The sequence below is a fragment of the Patiria miniata genome, unplaced genomic scaffold (assembly GCF_015706575.1).
Source record: "Patiria miniata isolate m_02_andy unplaced genomic scaffold, ASM1570657v1 HiC_scaffold_26, whole genome shotgun sequence".
Lineage (NCBI taxonomy): Eukaryota > Metazoa > Echinodermata > Asteroidea > Valvatida > Asterinidae > Patiria > Patiria miniata.
Genome location: NW_024037065.1, coordinates 1,641,997 through 1,655,239, shown reverse-complemented (window position 1 = coordinate 1,655,239; position 13,243 = coordinate 1,641,997). Strand labels below are relative to the sequence as shown.

The window sequence follows — 13,243 nt, the reverse complement described above, 5'->3', positions numbered from 1 at the left end:
GCTTCCACAAATGTAAGTGCAGGTTTGTCTCTGGCTTTTTCCATGAACTTGAGTGATGTGGACTCACTGCGCAGTCCGCTGATGAATCTGTCTCTCAAATTTTCGTCGAGCTTGTCGCCGTAGTTGCAATGGAGACTAAGATGTTTGAGGGCTACCACGTAATCTGCTATGCTTTCCGATGACATCTGGTCCCTCTTAATAAGCTTGCGTCTCTCCGCTACTATGATCGGTGGAGCCTTCAAATGCTTCCGCAGTATTTTTTTCAGTTCCCCGTACGATAAGGTGCTGGGTTTGCTTGGCGCCACGAGCTCCCGAACAACGTTGTAGTAGTGCGGCCCTATCGAGTGGAGAAACATTGCTGCCACCCGTGGGGTGCTTTGACTCGGGTCGAGCCCGTACGCCTGTAAGAAGAGCTCAAAACGTTCCACGTAACAGTCCCAATCTTCGTCTTTATCGTAGTGAGATGAAAAAGGGGGGAGACAAGTGCTCCTTTCCATCGGCAATTGCGCATGGCTGTCCTCATTCGCCATCTTCGTCGCCAATTTGTCGTGTATTTAACACGAAACGTGGGTGAAATGATGAACAATTGCGAGACGACTTGTTGTGGTGGAACGGTTATGGCGGACAGTTTATTCAGTACGACTCAACGTCCGTATGTACAATGCATACAACTCATACACACCGTGCGTGCAAGCACGAGTTGACCTATGACCCTGTTACTACACAAGTATACACATTTGGGTATATGGAACGCCTTATCTAACAATAATACACTACAAAGTCACACCCACAAAATGGAACAACTCCTCCAATGTTTCCGTGCCCTGGGTGAGGTTGTTAATATGATCAACATCGCCATGTACACTCATTCTTGCCTTATGGCATCAGCTAAATTCATGCCTATATTAGCAAAAAAAATCATTAAATGTGTTAGCAATAGCAGATCCATTTGTCAAAATTTCATCACCAGATCTAACATTGCCTATATGACCATCTTTATTGGAAGGCAGAATGGTTTTAATTGCCTTCCAAATTTTTTTTTGAATCAGACCCGGCATCATTAATGGAAGATTCATAAAATTCACGCCTCAACTTTTTGGCTAAGTTATTGATCCTGTTTCTCAAATGACGAAAAGCATCCCAATCAATTTGAGATTTGGTGGTTTGAGCACGAATTTTAGTTTGTTCCAGTTCTTTTCTATGAACAAGGTACTCGTCGTTGAACCAGTTAGGAGTCATGTTAGGAATTTTAATTTGTTTAAAAGGAGCATGTTTGTCACACATTTGGGTAAAAATGGTCTCAAAAGTTTTCCAGGCCACATCAGGACTACCGGAATTTTCAACATCAATCCAAGAGATGTGTTCAAGATCATTGATAAAGTTGCTTTCATTGAAAGTACGGTATGACCGAGCCCTGATGTTACGTGCAGGCCCCTTGGGAAGCTTACACCCCTTACGAACTGCGTAGGTAGAAGAATGATCGCTAATAGTCAGTGGTAAAACACCACTGACTGAGTACATGTTAGGATGGGTAGTCCAGACATGGTCGATGAGAGTTTCTGAGGTACATGTAACCCTTGTAGGTTCGGAGATAATTTGTATTAATTGTCTTGTTGACATTAATCCATACAGTTTCTTCCATTTCCAATCGTTAGGTTTAAGAGAGTCGCAATTAAAGTCACCAAAACAAATGATTTCTCCCTGGGTTCTTGGTGCAGCACTATGTTCAATTATCTCATCAAGCACAGCTTCAAGCTCCTCAAAGAACTCGTTACAAATTTGCGGTCCATATACGATGCCAGCATAGATAGGACGAGTATTTGGAAGACCCAGTTTCATCCACAAGGTTTCAACTTTGGTAAGTTGGAGGTCGGTCAGATGAATTTGATTGACACATAATCTGCTGTGGACATAAATAGCCACACCACCATGTCTGTCATCTCTGTCCTTGCGCAATATGTTGAAATTCGGTATATGGATCTCAGAATTATCTATCCCGTAGTGAAGCCAGGTTTCAGATATCCCGAGAATATCAGGATTACTCTCCAGCACAAGGAGGCGTATCTCGTCCAGCTTGTTGAAGAGAGATTGGGAATTTAGTTGTAAGTATTTGATTATGATAATGAGTCACATTTGTAAACACATGCATGTGCATTTCGAACTGTAAAAGGGAATCGGGAACCAGCTTGAACTGGTATCCGCCATAAAAGCTGCGCTAGTTCCCGACTCCCTATTATCGTTTGATATGCACATGTGTTTACAAACGTGATCCAAACATTAAACACGATCGGAAATGTAACGTGTTCAAGATCGCGAGGGAAGCTCTCCGAAATGAACAGAAAATTTCACTTTTTTCCGGATCGTAAGTAAACTTCAGTACAACCATCTCAATTATCGATGTCTACTTGTACTTCAGGTTGCATATGTAGTAATTTGGAGGCCGTTTTGAAGGTGAAATCTGATGTTTTTTTGTTGGAAAATGTTGGTTTTTGGGACGGTGTTGTCCAGCTCGCGGTATTAGCTTGGACCCTACTATCACCAGACCATGTCCAAATTTTAAAAAAGGCGATAAGTTGGGTCCAAGTTACTCGGACTAGGCTAGGCCTAGACTATAGTCATGATACGTCCAGTAAATTGGCCACATTAATGGGGCTAGCCTAGAACTAGAAGAACATTTCGTGAGGTTGCAGACTTTGCAAGCTTTGGGGCAGAGACAAAACTTTCTGAAGAATCACACACAAAAAAACGGTGGTGTCCTAAACTACACAAACTCCGACCGGTATGCATGCCTGTAACCTTAGCCGGCCTATGCTCAAAACGCGTCCGCGGTGTATACCGCATACGCTAGGCCTACCGTCATTACCGTACCGCATGAATGCATGTAGCAGGCCGGTTCAACCGTCCAGCCGTGGTATAAAACTTTCTTCCTCGCCAAAAACGGAACAATATCGTCTGTTGTGCACACGTAATGATTTAAAACTTACCCTCTAAGGTTTGCAGTATTTGAAGGGGTAAAATCCCCTGCAGAATTTTTTCCATGTTATGCATGTTGATCGACATCGAGGAGGCACCGATGACCCTCGCTAGCTGGGCTAAAACAAGATGGCGTCGGTGAAGCTTCACTTTTTGCCGTTTTGCGCCGCACATGTCACATGACTACCGGGAGCCAATCAGCACAACGGGATCGCGCAATAATGTTTAGAAAGTGAATTTGGGTGTTGATGTTTAGGATATAAATACTGTCTGTTTAGGAATTAAACACGAATTTGTTGGTGTTTAGGATTTGGACATGTTTATATTGTTTGATTGTGTTTAATTGCTAAACACAGTTTTTAGAGTGTACTTTTTACTCTTTAACCCTAAAAGGGCCGGGGGGGGGCGGAATCCGCCCCCCCCCTCAACATTTTCCGCGATAGCTTCTAAAAAAATTTTTCCCGACCCGAGCTGTTATGACTTTTTAGCCTCGAGCTTTGCGCATCTTTTGATACCAAAAACATAAAAATCGGACCACGGGTTGGCACGTAGCGAAAAATTTTCCGGCGCTACGCGCCGTGAAAACTGAATTTTCGCATATATGTCGTGTACACCGAGCAGAATTGCCATTCATACATATGAATAATTAATTAGCCATAATTCCAAAACCCTTTGACCTATAGTCATGAAATTTCTTGGGCATGTTAAGGAAGAGTTGCTTTATGCATGTGCTGAGTTTCAAAAATTTTCGTCTCTCGATGGCCGAGATCTTAGGGGGGGGGGGGGGCGGAATCCGCCCCCCCCCCCCCGGCTGAGAGATGGTCAAAATAACCCGGCCCCTTTAGGGTTAAGCTTGTGCTTGATGATAAGCAGTTGCTTATTTTGTATGAATAAAAATGAGTAAGTTCCACGGAATTGGAGTATTTACTTGACATTTTTCAAGACTGGGTCAGGGCAAGCTTGAAAAGGAGAAGCAATTACTAATGTTCAAAATGGCAGCGTTCATGAATGTCATTCGGAAGGAAAAGGTGTATGCCCCCAGGAAGGAGTGTCCAGATACCAGATACAGGCAGTTGTACCGATTTGAGAGAGAAAACGTGGAGTGGATGGCTGATCATTTCTTGGAACACTCCGGAGAGAGTAGAGGAGGAGCACTGACTGCAAAGCAACAACTGGAGGTTTTTCTGAGATATGTTGGCGATCAAGGGTTTCAGGTTGGCGTCGGAGAAGACCTTGGCATTCACCAGAGTACCGTATCCATCACAATCAAGCATGTTCTGGATCAAATGATGACCAAGGCGGAACTGTGGATCAAGTTCCCTCAAACTGCAGCTGAAATACAATCTGCCCAGGAGATGTGGCAAGCGCAAAGGCAATTTCAGATCATTTTGTATTTGGAGCAATAGACTGTACTCATGTCAAAATAAACAAACCATCTGGACCACAGGGGGACAAGTACATCAACAGGAAGGGACATGCAACTATAAATGTGCAAGCAACATGTAATGCAAATGAGATGTTCACAAGCGTTGATGCAACCTGGCCTGGCTCTGTTCATGATAGTCGGATATTGAGAAATTCGTCTGTGGCTACTTTTATGAAGCAGTCCGGAAGCGAGGCAGTCCTCCTAGCTGATAAAGGCTATGGCATTACTCCTTGGCTGATGACACCTTACACCCCTGCATCAAATCCCCAAGAAGAACATTACAACAGAGTTCATGCGAGAGAACGCGTAATCAATGAGAGATGTTTTGGACAGCTGAAACAAAGATTTCCTATACTACAGTACAAAGTGAGACTTTCTCAAGAGAAAGTTCTAGCTACAATTGTCGCGTGATTCATGCTCCACAATGTTGCTAAGTATCTAAATGACGTCGAAGTCTTCCCAGACCAAGTGATGGAGGATGCAGTAGAAGATTTGGTTAGGGTAGATGATCCAGGAGAGGATAATCGCGCCAGAAGACGAGGACAACAGAAGAGGAGGGCCATCACAGACATGCTGTACCAAAACGCAGATAGCACAATTGACAAGAGATCATTTATTTTTGTCTGGTTTATTGCTATAATCATAGAAGTTAACTGTTTGCCTGTTCTATTTCCAAGTTGTTATGGGTTTGTTCTGGAGAAGTTTGTGCAACAATACAGCTGACTTTGTCCTTTTGAAACTTGAAATGAAGGTAATTACAAATGGATGGTTTAAGGCATCGTATATTTAACGACTGAACACCTCTTTTCTGGTTCATAATATAAAGCCAAAGTCAAGAAAGCCTATCTGCATTAGATTAAAAAATTGTAAGAATTAATCATACAAAAAGGATAATTTAGTATAATATTTATTGACCTCTTTCGGATAAGTTTTTCCTTATTTGATGTATATCCTCAGAGAAAGAAATGTTTCCAGAAATTCAGAACTAGAAAAAGTAATAATTTTGAATGCTATTTTGTCTCTTTTTTTAGGACATAAATAATCGAAATGTACACCTCATTTGACTTTTCTGTACACAAAATAAATAATTGGCAGGAATTTTTCTCCGACAGTTAAAAAAATTTAGAGACAATAAAAGAAACAAGTTCAATCGTCGCTGTCTGATTCCGAGTCACTAATCTGCTTTTGTTGCATCCGTATTAACTTTAATTGCTCTAGAAGGACTAATCTCTGCAGCTCCGCAATTGACAGCCCCTCTGTTTCTTCTGTTTCTGGAAGACTGGTTGTTTTAGTCCTCTTAATTGGCCTTGCAGGAATCTCCTGACTAGTGTTGCTCTCCGTCAAGGTCTTACGGCCATGATGAGGCCGGGACGTTTTGGGCGGCTCCATCTGGGATGTGGATGCGACAGGCAAATCTGTTGGAGCAGCTCTACGCACGCCAACACTTACGGCACCTGATAAAAATAAATATTAAATCTGTTTAAGTCCGGTGAAAAAAATCAGAATTACTTCTACAAGTCAAGCACGCAAAATCGACAGGGTGTATACAAATACATCATAATTTTGCTTACCTTGTACTCCACTGATAACTGAGGAGATCTGTGTTTGCATCATTTCCAGAAGCAGTTTTTCCCACTCTTTCAGCTTGATGGGTTTGTTCCCTGTTTTGGAAAGATCTGATTTCACTTTCACATCATTTTTCATGTTGTTGAGCTTTTTCATCAGTTGGTTATCTGTTAAGAAGGTGCCAGTCTTGCGCTGATACTCAACCGCCATCTGCTTAACAGCACATTCCTTTTCAGCTTTTATTTTGGGCAACTGTGATTTGGTCAGCAATACCTGGTGCTTTTTTACAAGTTTAACAAATATAATTTGCTTGCATTCTGTACTGGCAGAGCAATTTTCGTCATGTTTTTCGAGATCAGAATCACTGCCATCCGCCATGCTGAAGTCTCAAGATACAGCGCATCAGCTGCACTGTGTGTGTCTGATGTACGTGTAGACCATGAAAGCCCTATAGACCGCTTGCAGACGCGTTCGATAATCGACGCGCGAAGGCGCGCGACGAAATATTAGGGGACAGGCGTATATCAATTCACGCACATTTTGTCCCATAACATGGCGTCGCTCACCTTAGCGCGTCAATAATCGAACGCGTCTGCAAGCGGTCTATTGTGCAAAACCGTTCGGCTGTGCAGTCAGCCACAAGCATTAAGCATTTGCCACTATTTGTACAAGCAGATGCTGAACAGTAAAAGAAACATTTTATTCATACAAATTCAAGCAATTGCTTATTCTTAATGCTTTTACTTCTCAGTAAGTGCTTTTGCTGTTTGCTTGAACTTCATAGCATTTGCTAGTTTTTATTCATACGACCCAATGTAACCTACATGTAGGGCCTACATGTCAAATCTTTTGTTTACGCATTTAGAACATATCGTCGCAGAGCTGACAAACCGGCGAATCGACCATTTTTGCGATTTCGATTTTTTGTTATTTTTAGGCTTTATGAAGGTTGCTCTTTCAAGTATTTATGCCAAAATTCTTAATATTTGTCTGGATTTTGAGATTCAGAGCCCCCCTTGTGGCGAATCACTCACAAAAACAAATCCATAATTTGACATAGTGACGAATACGAAATTTCGCTGGTAACCAGCTTATATACGGTGTGCGTTCCAAGTACCAACGAATGTTATTCGTCAGTTTGTCGGATTGCGCGTGCGTGCACGCGCAATCCGACAAACTGACGAATAGCATACAAACATTTCGCTGGTAACCAGCTTATGTAAGGTGTGCGTTCAAAGTACTAACGAATGTTATTCGTCAGTTGGTCGGATTGCGCGTGCGTGCACGCGCGATCCGACAAACTGACGAATAGCATACAAACAGTGTGAAGAACAACCGGATATTGCAGTTTCATGTAATTTGACAAACTGACGAATGCGTTTACGATCAAATAAAATCATATCGCACAACTTCTCCGATTAAATAAGTGACCTGGTGGATACTTAGTTTCATATTTTATTCAGAATATATACTAACAGGTTTTTTTATCGAAACATTAAGGGTAAAATACGGCGCCCGGAGAAGTGTCCAACTTCAAACGCGAATTACTCCAAACAAGGTTTTCGCTTATTCGTCGGTTTGTCAGCTCTGCGACGATACAGTCATGACAGTACACAGTTTCCTTGAGAAGTTTTCAAGAACATTAATTAAATGAGTCAATGTGTCAGGCTCCTGCCTGCAAAGAATGACCTCCAATTCCTCCATCATCATGTTCCTGCATGATGCATCATGCATGCCAGCAAATCCTGACCACGCCGACTATAATTTACATGAAAGGTAAAAATCATATTGAAATTGGAGGATTCAGGACTGTTAGGATCAAGGAATGCATTGTGATTATTTATTGCGAATACGATTTTCTGGTTAATTGCAACTAGCAAGGCACACTGGCATGACTAGGTAGAAATATTTCTTAGATGAAAGTCTTCTACATGCACGAGTCGCTGCGTCGTCCCAAAGTGCGTGCTGTGGGATAGCTCAAGGCGCCTACGCTACGAGTGTTTCATGTGCGACATTACTGTAATGACTTTCTGTCATGGCAGGGCGTACGTACACAAAATCCTTGTGTCGCAGGCTAAAAACAAGGAGAAACTAGAGATGTGTTTGTGGACAAACACTGAGCTGTTTCGAAAGTTTTATTAATGACTGCCGTATTAGTTTCATCCAGGTCGAATGAACATGTACATGCATATTCTATACAAAAAGTGTCCATCCTATGTAAAGAAAAAAAAAACATTTTTCATGACGTCATGATGACGGCACACATTTTTGAAATTTTCTGTATCTATCTACGATCTAACAAACCTTTTGCAAAAAAGAATTTCGAATTAACCACGTTCCATTGATGAGATATGAGTAAAAGGTCCAAAAATTGAAGAATTCATATAAAATCACATGATGACGTCATCGTGACGTCACTGAAATTTTTTGTCTATAACGCTTCCTGGAATATCTGTATATCGAGATTGAACCCAATCGGACCACAGGTTCTCTGGATATAGTGACTTAAACTATGCAGTTTTAGGATGACGTCATGTGACACGTGATGACGTCATAATGACGTCATGATTCGGCATACATCTTCAGATGGTTGTATAAGTGTGTGCCGGGTTTGAAGTCGATCGGACCGTATTTTATATAATTTTTGCAAAATTTGAAGAAAATATTAAAATTTGAAAAATTCGTAAAAAATCAGATGATGACGTCATGATGACGTCACTTCAGATTTTGAATGCTGTTATCTATACCTACCTACCCACCAAGTTTCATAACGATCGGGCATACCCTTATATGTGAAACAAAAAATCATGTTTTTGATGACGTCATCATGACGTCACACATTTTACGAAATTTTGTGCATCTATCTATTACCTAACAAACATGTTACAAAAAGAATTTCGAATTTACCACATTCCGTTTATGAGATATGAGTAAAAGGTCCAAAAATTGAATAATTTAAATAAAATCACACGATGACGTCATCACGACGTCACTGTAATTTTCGTCTATAACACATCCCGGAATACTTGCATACCAAGTTTGAACCAAATCGGACTTCCGGTTCTGTAGATATAGGGCCTTAAAGTATGCTCTTTTAGGATGACGTCACGTGACACGTGATGACGTCAGCATGATGAAAAGTTTCGGCACACATCTTCAGATGGTGGTCTTAGTGTGTGCCAGGTTTGAAGTCGATCGGATTTGAAAAAGGTCCAAAAGTGCGGTGTAGAACGAAAACACGTGTTATCCTATGGGAAAAAAAGTGGAAGAAAAAAAAAAAAGAGAAAAAAAAAATAACAAAAACAAGAGCTGTTTCGGTGTGTACACCGAAACAGCTAACTACAAAAACTACATCTTCTGAGCAGAGTAAATACATAATCTGTAGGCTTACCTTTGAGATTTCCGTCTGAATCGCCGAAATCATGCCAAAACCTGGCCACGAAGGTCCCCACTTGTCACGACATGACACTGCATGTTCACTTCGTACGTCGTGACTTGATGAATTCCTGTTTTATTCACCCTCAATATTGGCTAAAATCTCACGAAAGCATGTCGACCCAAACATTTCGTCCATATCAACGTGAACCTAGATAACCCATTTATTGATAGATTGACCAAGTATGCGTAACACAACTACATTTTACTTTAAAAATAATGTTTTCTCGAAGTGGAAATGACGGCACGAAAACGCTAAATCGTACCAGGTCACAAGTCACACGCTCCATACAAAACACACATTATGAGAATTTGTGCACGCTAGATGGCAAATGTCGACTGTACATAGCTTCATTGATGGTTTGTAGAGTCTTATTTGGTAATCTGTTGCATATTCATTTTAATAAACCAATCGATCTTTATATCTTTCGCGGGGTATTTAAATCCACCAACGAAACAAAGGGATCGCTGCGCGTAATGTTTATTTACATCGCGTTAGGTTGTCACGTGGTATAACCACTAACTCCATCTCGCCAACAGAGGGCGTACTTTTTTATGCGTGAAACTGCCGTGTTACCCGACCAAGTGGCGGCGGCATCCTGACCAAAGGGAACTGGTGGCACCTCTTCACGCAAGCGATGTGCCTCCCGTGGATGTGCTGAGTACGCATATGGACTTGGCGGGTGCGGAGGATAACTGTCGAAGGGATATGGCGACTCCAGAAACCTCGACATCAAGGGATCCAACTTTTGAGTCCCGCCCTGAAGGCCGCTCCATGCATCTTGAAAGGATGACATCTGACTGGGAGCAGAAGCCGTTGCCTGAGGCACCCGTCTGAACCTGGACTTCGGGAACGCCAAGTTGACTGGGTGACTTCCCTCCGAGAAAGGAATGTAGGACTTGAAGTCAAACATCCTCATAATGTCTGGCATGCTCCGCACACCTGGAACTGACATGAGCATTTCCGGTGTGATGTCACCATGGGCACTCCGCAAATCGTCGCTTTGCTCACGAAGTGACAAAAACCTCAAAATTTGACATAAGTTCATTCTGAGATAATCGCATTTGAAGTTAATCATTTTTTCAAAGTACATTTTCGACCATTTTGCAGTAACAGAATTCGGAATTTTTTACATTGTCCGATAGGATATGATTTGCTCTTTGTTAGTTCATAGTTGTTTGTTAAAAGTAGTTCGTAATTAAACAGTAATTCATTAATACACAGTTTTTGTCACTTCGTGGGATCATGAATCTTTTTTTCGACGCAACAAACGTGTTACTTTAGCGCGTCACGACAGTTGAGCGCGCGCGCGTCTGTTCTTTTTCAACATCGTTCGCGCGCGCGTGTATGCTTCCATTCTGCCGCGTATAGACCATTGTATATTTTCTGGCCCTGCTCACGAGGTGACTTTTTGTCACTTCGTGAGAACATTTTACACTTTTTTACACTTTGTGAAAATGAAATTCACCGATTTCAGGCTTTTTGTCAATTGTTTGTTAACAATAATTAAGAAAGTAAACAGTATTTTGCCTTGAAACTTGGTCAAATTGTTCCTTGAGACAACTATAATAAAATGGCTAGTAAAACTCAAAATCGAATAATTATCGATTTTGGAGGTTTTTGTCACTTTGTGAGCAAAGCGACGAAATCTACGATTGTAGTTGCTAGAGCGTCGCCAACACCAGGAACAGTAGCTAAGTCCCGGTAAGAACAATAATTGATGGGTATCTTCTCCATCTTGAACTGAAAAGCAGTATGCTAGGATTTTCTGTTTTATTTCTTTATTCTAATCCTCACTGCTATTTATTTAGTCTTTTACTTCTTACTCTTTACAACAATGAACAATGCAAACTCTTTTTTTTTTTTACAATAACACCGAACAAACAATGCAAACTTTGCAATAATGTTTTTGTATTTAACACAATGCTACTGTATCTTTTTCAAGTAGGCCTAGCAACTATAAATCACAAAACTCTTCAAGAAAAAAAAAACGTATGTTGATAAACCGACGAACCTCCGTCAAAATCTATGTCTTTCCAAACTGACGAAAAATGTGAAAAACAAAATTATTAAAGCCAAAACAGGGGAAAAACAAATATTCTTTCACTTCCCAAGACTTATGGGATTTTAAGCTTAAATGCTTCAATCAATGCTTCTCCCTAGGCCTCGGTAATAGCTAGTTAATTCCAGGCCTAAACAAAAACGAGAACGAAAATTGAAAAAAAAACGCCTTTTCTTCTTCTGAATCTTCATGGCTAAAAAACGAAAACGAGAATCCTTCTTCTTGGAAAAAACCGTAACGAGAATCCTTCTTCTTCTTGGAAAAACGAAAACGAGCTCTGCCTCGGGTTGCAAAACGAAAAAAAACCGAAGAGACGATGTGACACTGGGCTTGCTAAAAAACCTCGCAAGAATACTCAGCTGTCACCAAAATCACGTGTAATTACAAGAATCTAATCGACAACGTAAATCGAAATCCTCCTGACGGTACGAAATCTCCACGTGCGTGATACTGCACGAATCGACTAATCGAAATCGAAATCACGTAATCAAAAATCCCCTAACGTTACGACTGCTAACGTTAGCGAAAACGAACTGATTTTACAAAAAATAACTCACAAAATTTGGGTCACTGAAACGTGCAATCCTTTACGTTTCAGATATCATTAACAATTGCGTAAACAATTACTAGTGTAGTGAATGCGTATTGAATAAAGTCAGTCAGGCTTGACGGCGTGAGTGGCCAGCCCGACACGTCAGTCTGATCCATGCACCGAAACAAACCTGACTTGCGTCTCGTTCCTCCGTTGCTGTTGGACTCCGGCTCTTTGGCGCCGTTCTCGCCAAATACCACATTGGCGACGAGGTAAATTCCTACTGCAGTGGTACTGCAGACCAACAGTTACGCTAAGATAATAGGGTTTAGGATTTAAGTTACGAACGAAAAGAAAAAGCTATCACCTTTTTCAATTAGAAGAGTAATTGTCACTGTGAAAATTTTCATTCGGCTGATACTTTCTACTGATTCGCGTCGACTTTATCGGCGTTAGTTGATTAATCGACGTTTGTTTTAAAGTTGCTCTAAAATCAACCATCAACAGTGACAATTCCCCTAGACTGTTTTTACACACATTGTAGGCGTGGTTGACATTGTCAATGATATTTCGTCGACATTCTCGGCGTTTGTTGAATTTGTCGACACTAAAACCAAGACCATTTTAAGAGCATTTATTAAGAGTTTCCTAGAGTTAAAGAAGATAATATTGTGATATTCTTGAAATTTGTATTTTGTTATTTGTATTGATCAGGAATCTGCTACTTATCGCATTGCGTGGGTCCGCTGTTTACAAGAAGCAAAAGAACTATAATGTTCATTTTTTTGCGGCACCAAAATATATTCTAACTGTTATCTGGACAAACTGCTGTGCGTCACTGACAGCAGAAGGCGTAACAGTTAAAGCAAGTGACTGTCTAGAAGTATAGACTTTGTAGCAGATTCTTTTCATAAGTATTTAATTATTGTTACTTATCATTACATGTACTGTCAATAATCACACTTTTGGGGAACCGTACTCAAACCATGGCCATAAATATCAATAAGGCGTCCGTAAAAGAATTAACTACATTACCAGGGATAGGAGTTAAGTTTGCCCAAAACATAGTTGCTAAAAGAGAAGAGCTAGGTTCATCGGTAACAATCGATCATTTCCATGATAACCCCGCCCTGCAAACAAAGCTAAACGAACTCGCAGAAAAGCAACTAATAATTATAGAATATGTCGAAACACCCTCAGCTGACCAACATGCCCAGACAGATATTGCACAACTGTCGCATGCTGTAA

The 13,243-nt window shown here is 40.9% G+C and overlaps 1 protein-coding gene across 1 annotated transcript; it reads right to left on the bottom strand.

Moving 5' to 3' along the window:
• Positions 1 to 9,903: 9,903 nt before the first annotated feature.
• On the bottom strand, positions 9,904 to 11,185 carry LOC119733705. The gene is made up of 2 exons (XM_038207090.1): positions 11,052 to 11,185; positions 9,904 to 10,398 (listed from the first exon to the last, which is right to left on the bottom strand). Exons 1-2 carry the CDS (start codon positions 11,136 to 11,138, stop codon positions 9,904 to 9,906), a joined length of 582 nt encoding a protein of 193 aa, XP_038063018.1. The 5' UTR covers positions 11,139 to 11,185.
• Positions 11,186 to 13,243: the final 2,058 nt, after the last annotated feature.

What these genes read in the sequence shown, in the direction of transcription:
- LOC119733705 (XM_038207090.1), bottom strand. Translation starts at nt 11,138, where the DNA reads ATGGAGAAGATACCCATCAATTATTGTTCTTACCGGGACTTAGCTACT. An exon ending in CTCTAGCAACTACAATCGTA is followed by an intron (nt 10,399 to 11,051) that starts GATTTCGTCGCT and finishes GAGCAAAGCGAC; the next exon opens with GATTTGCGGAGTGCCCATGG.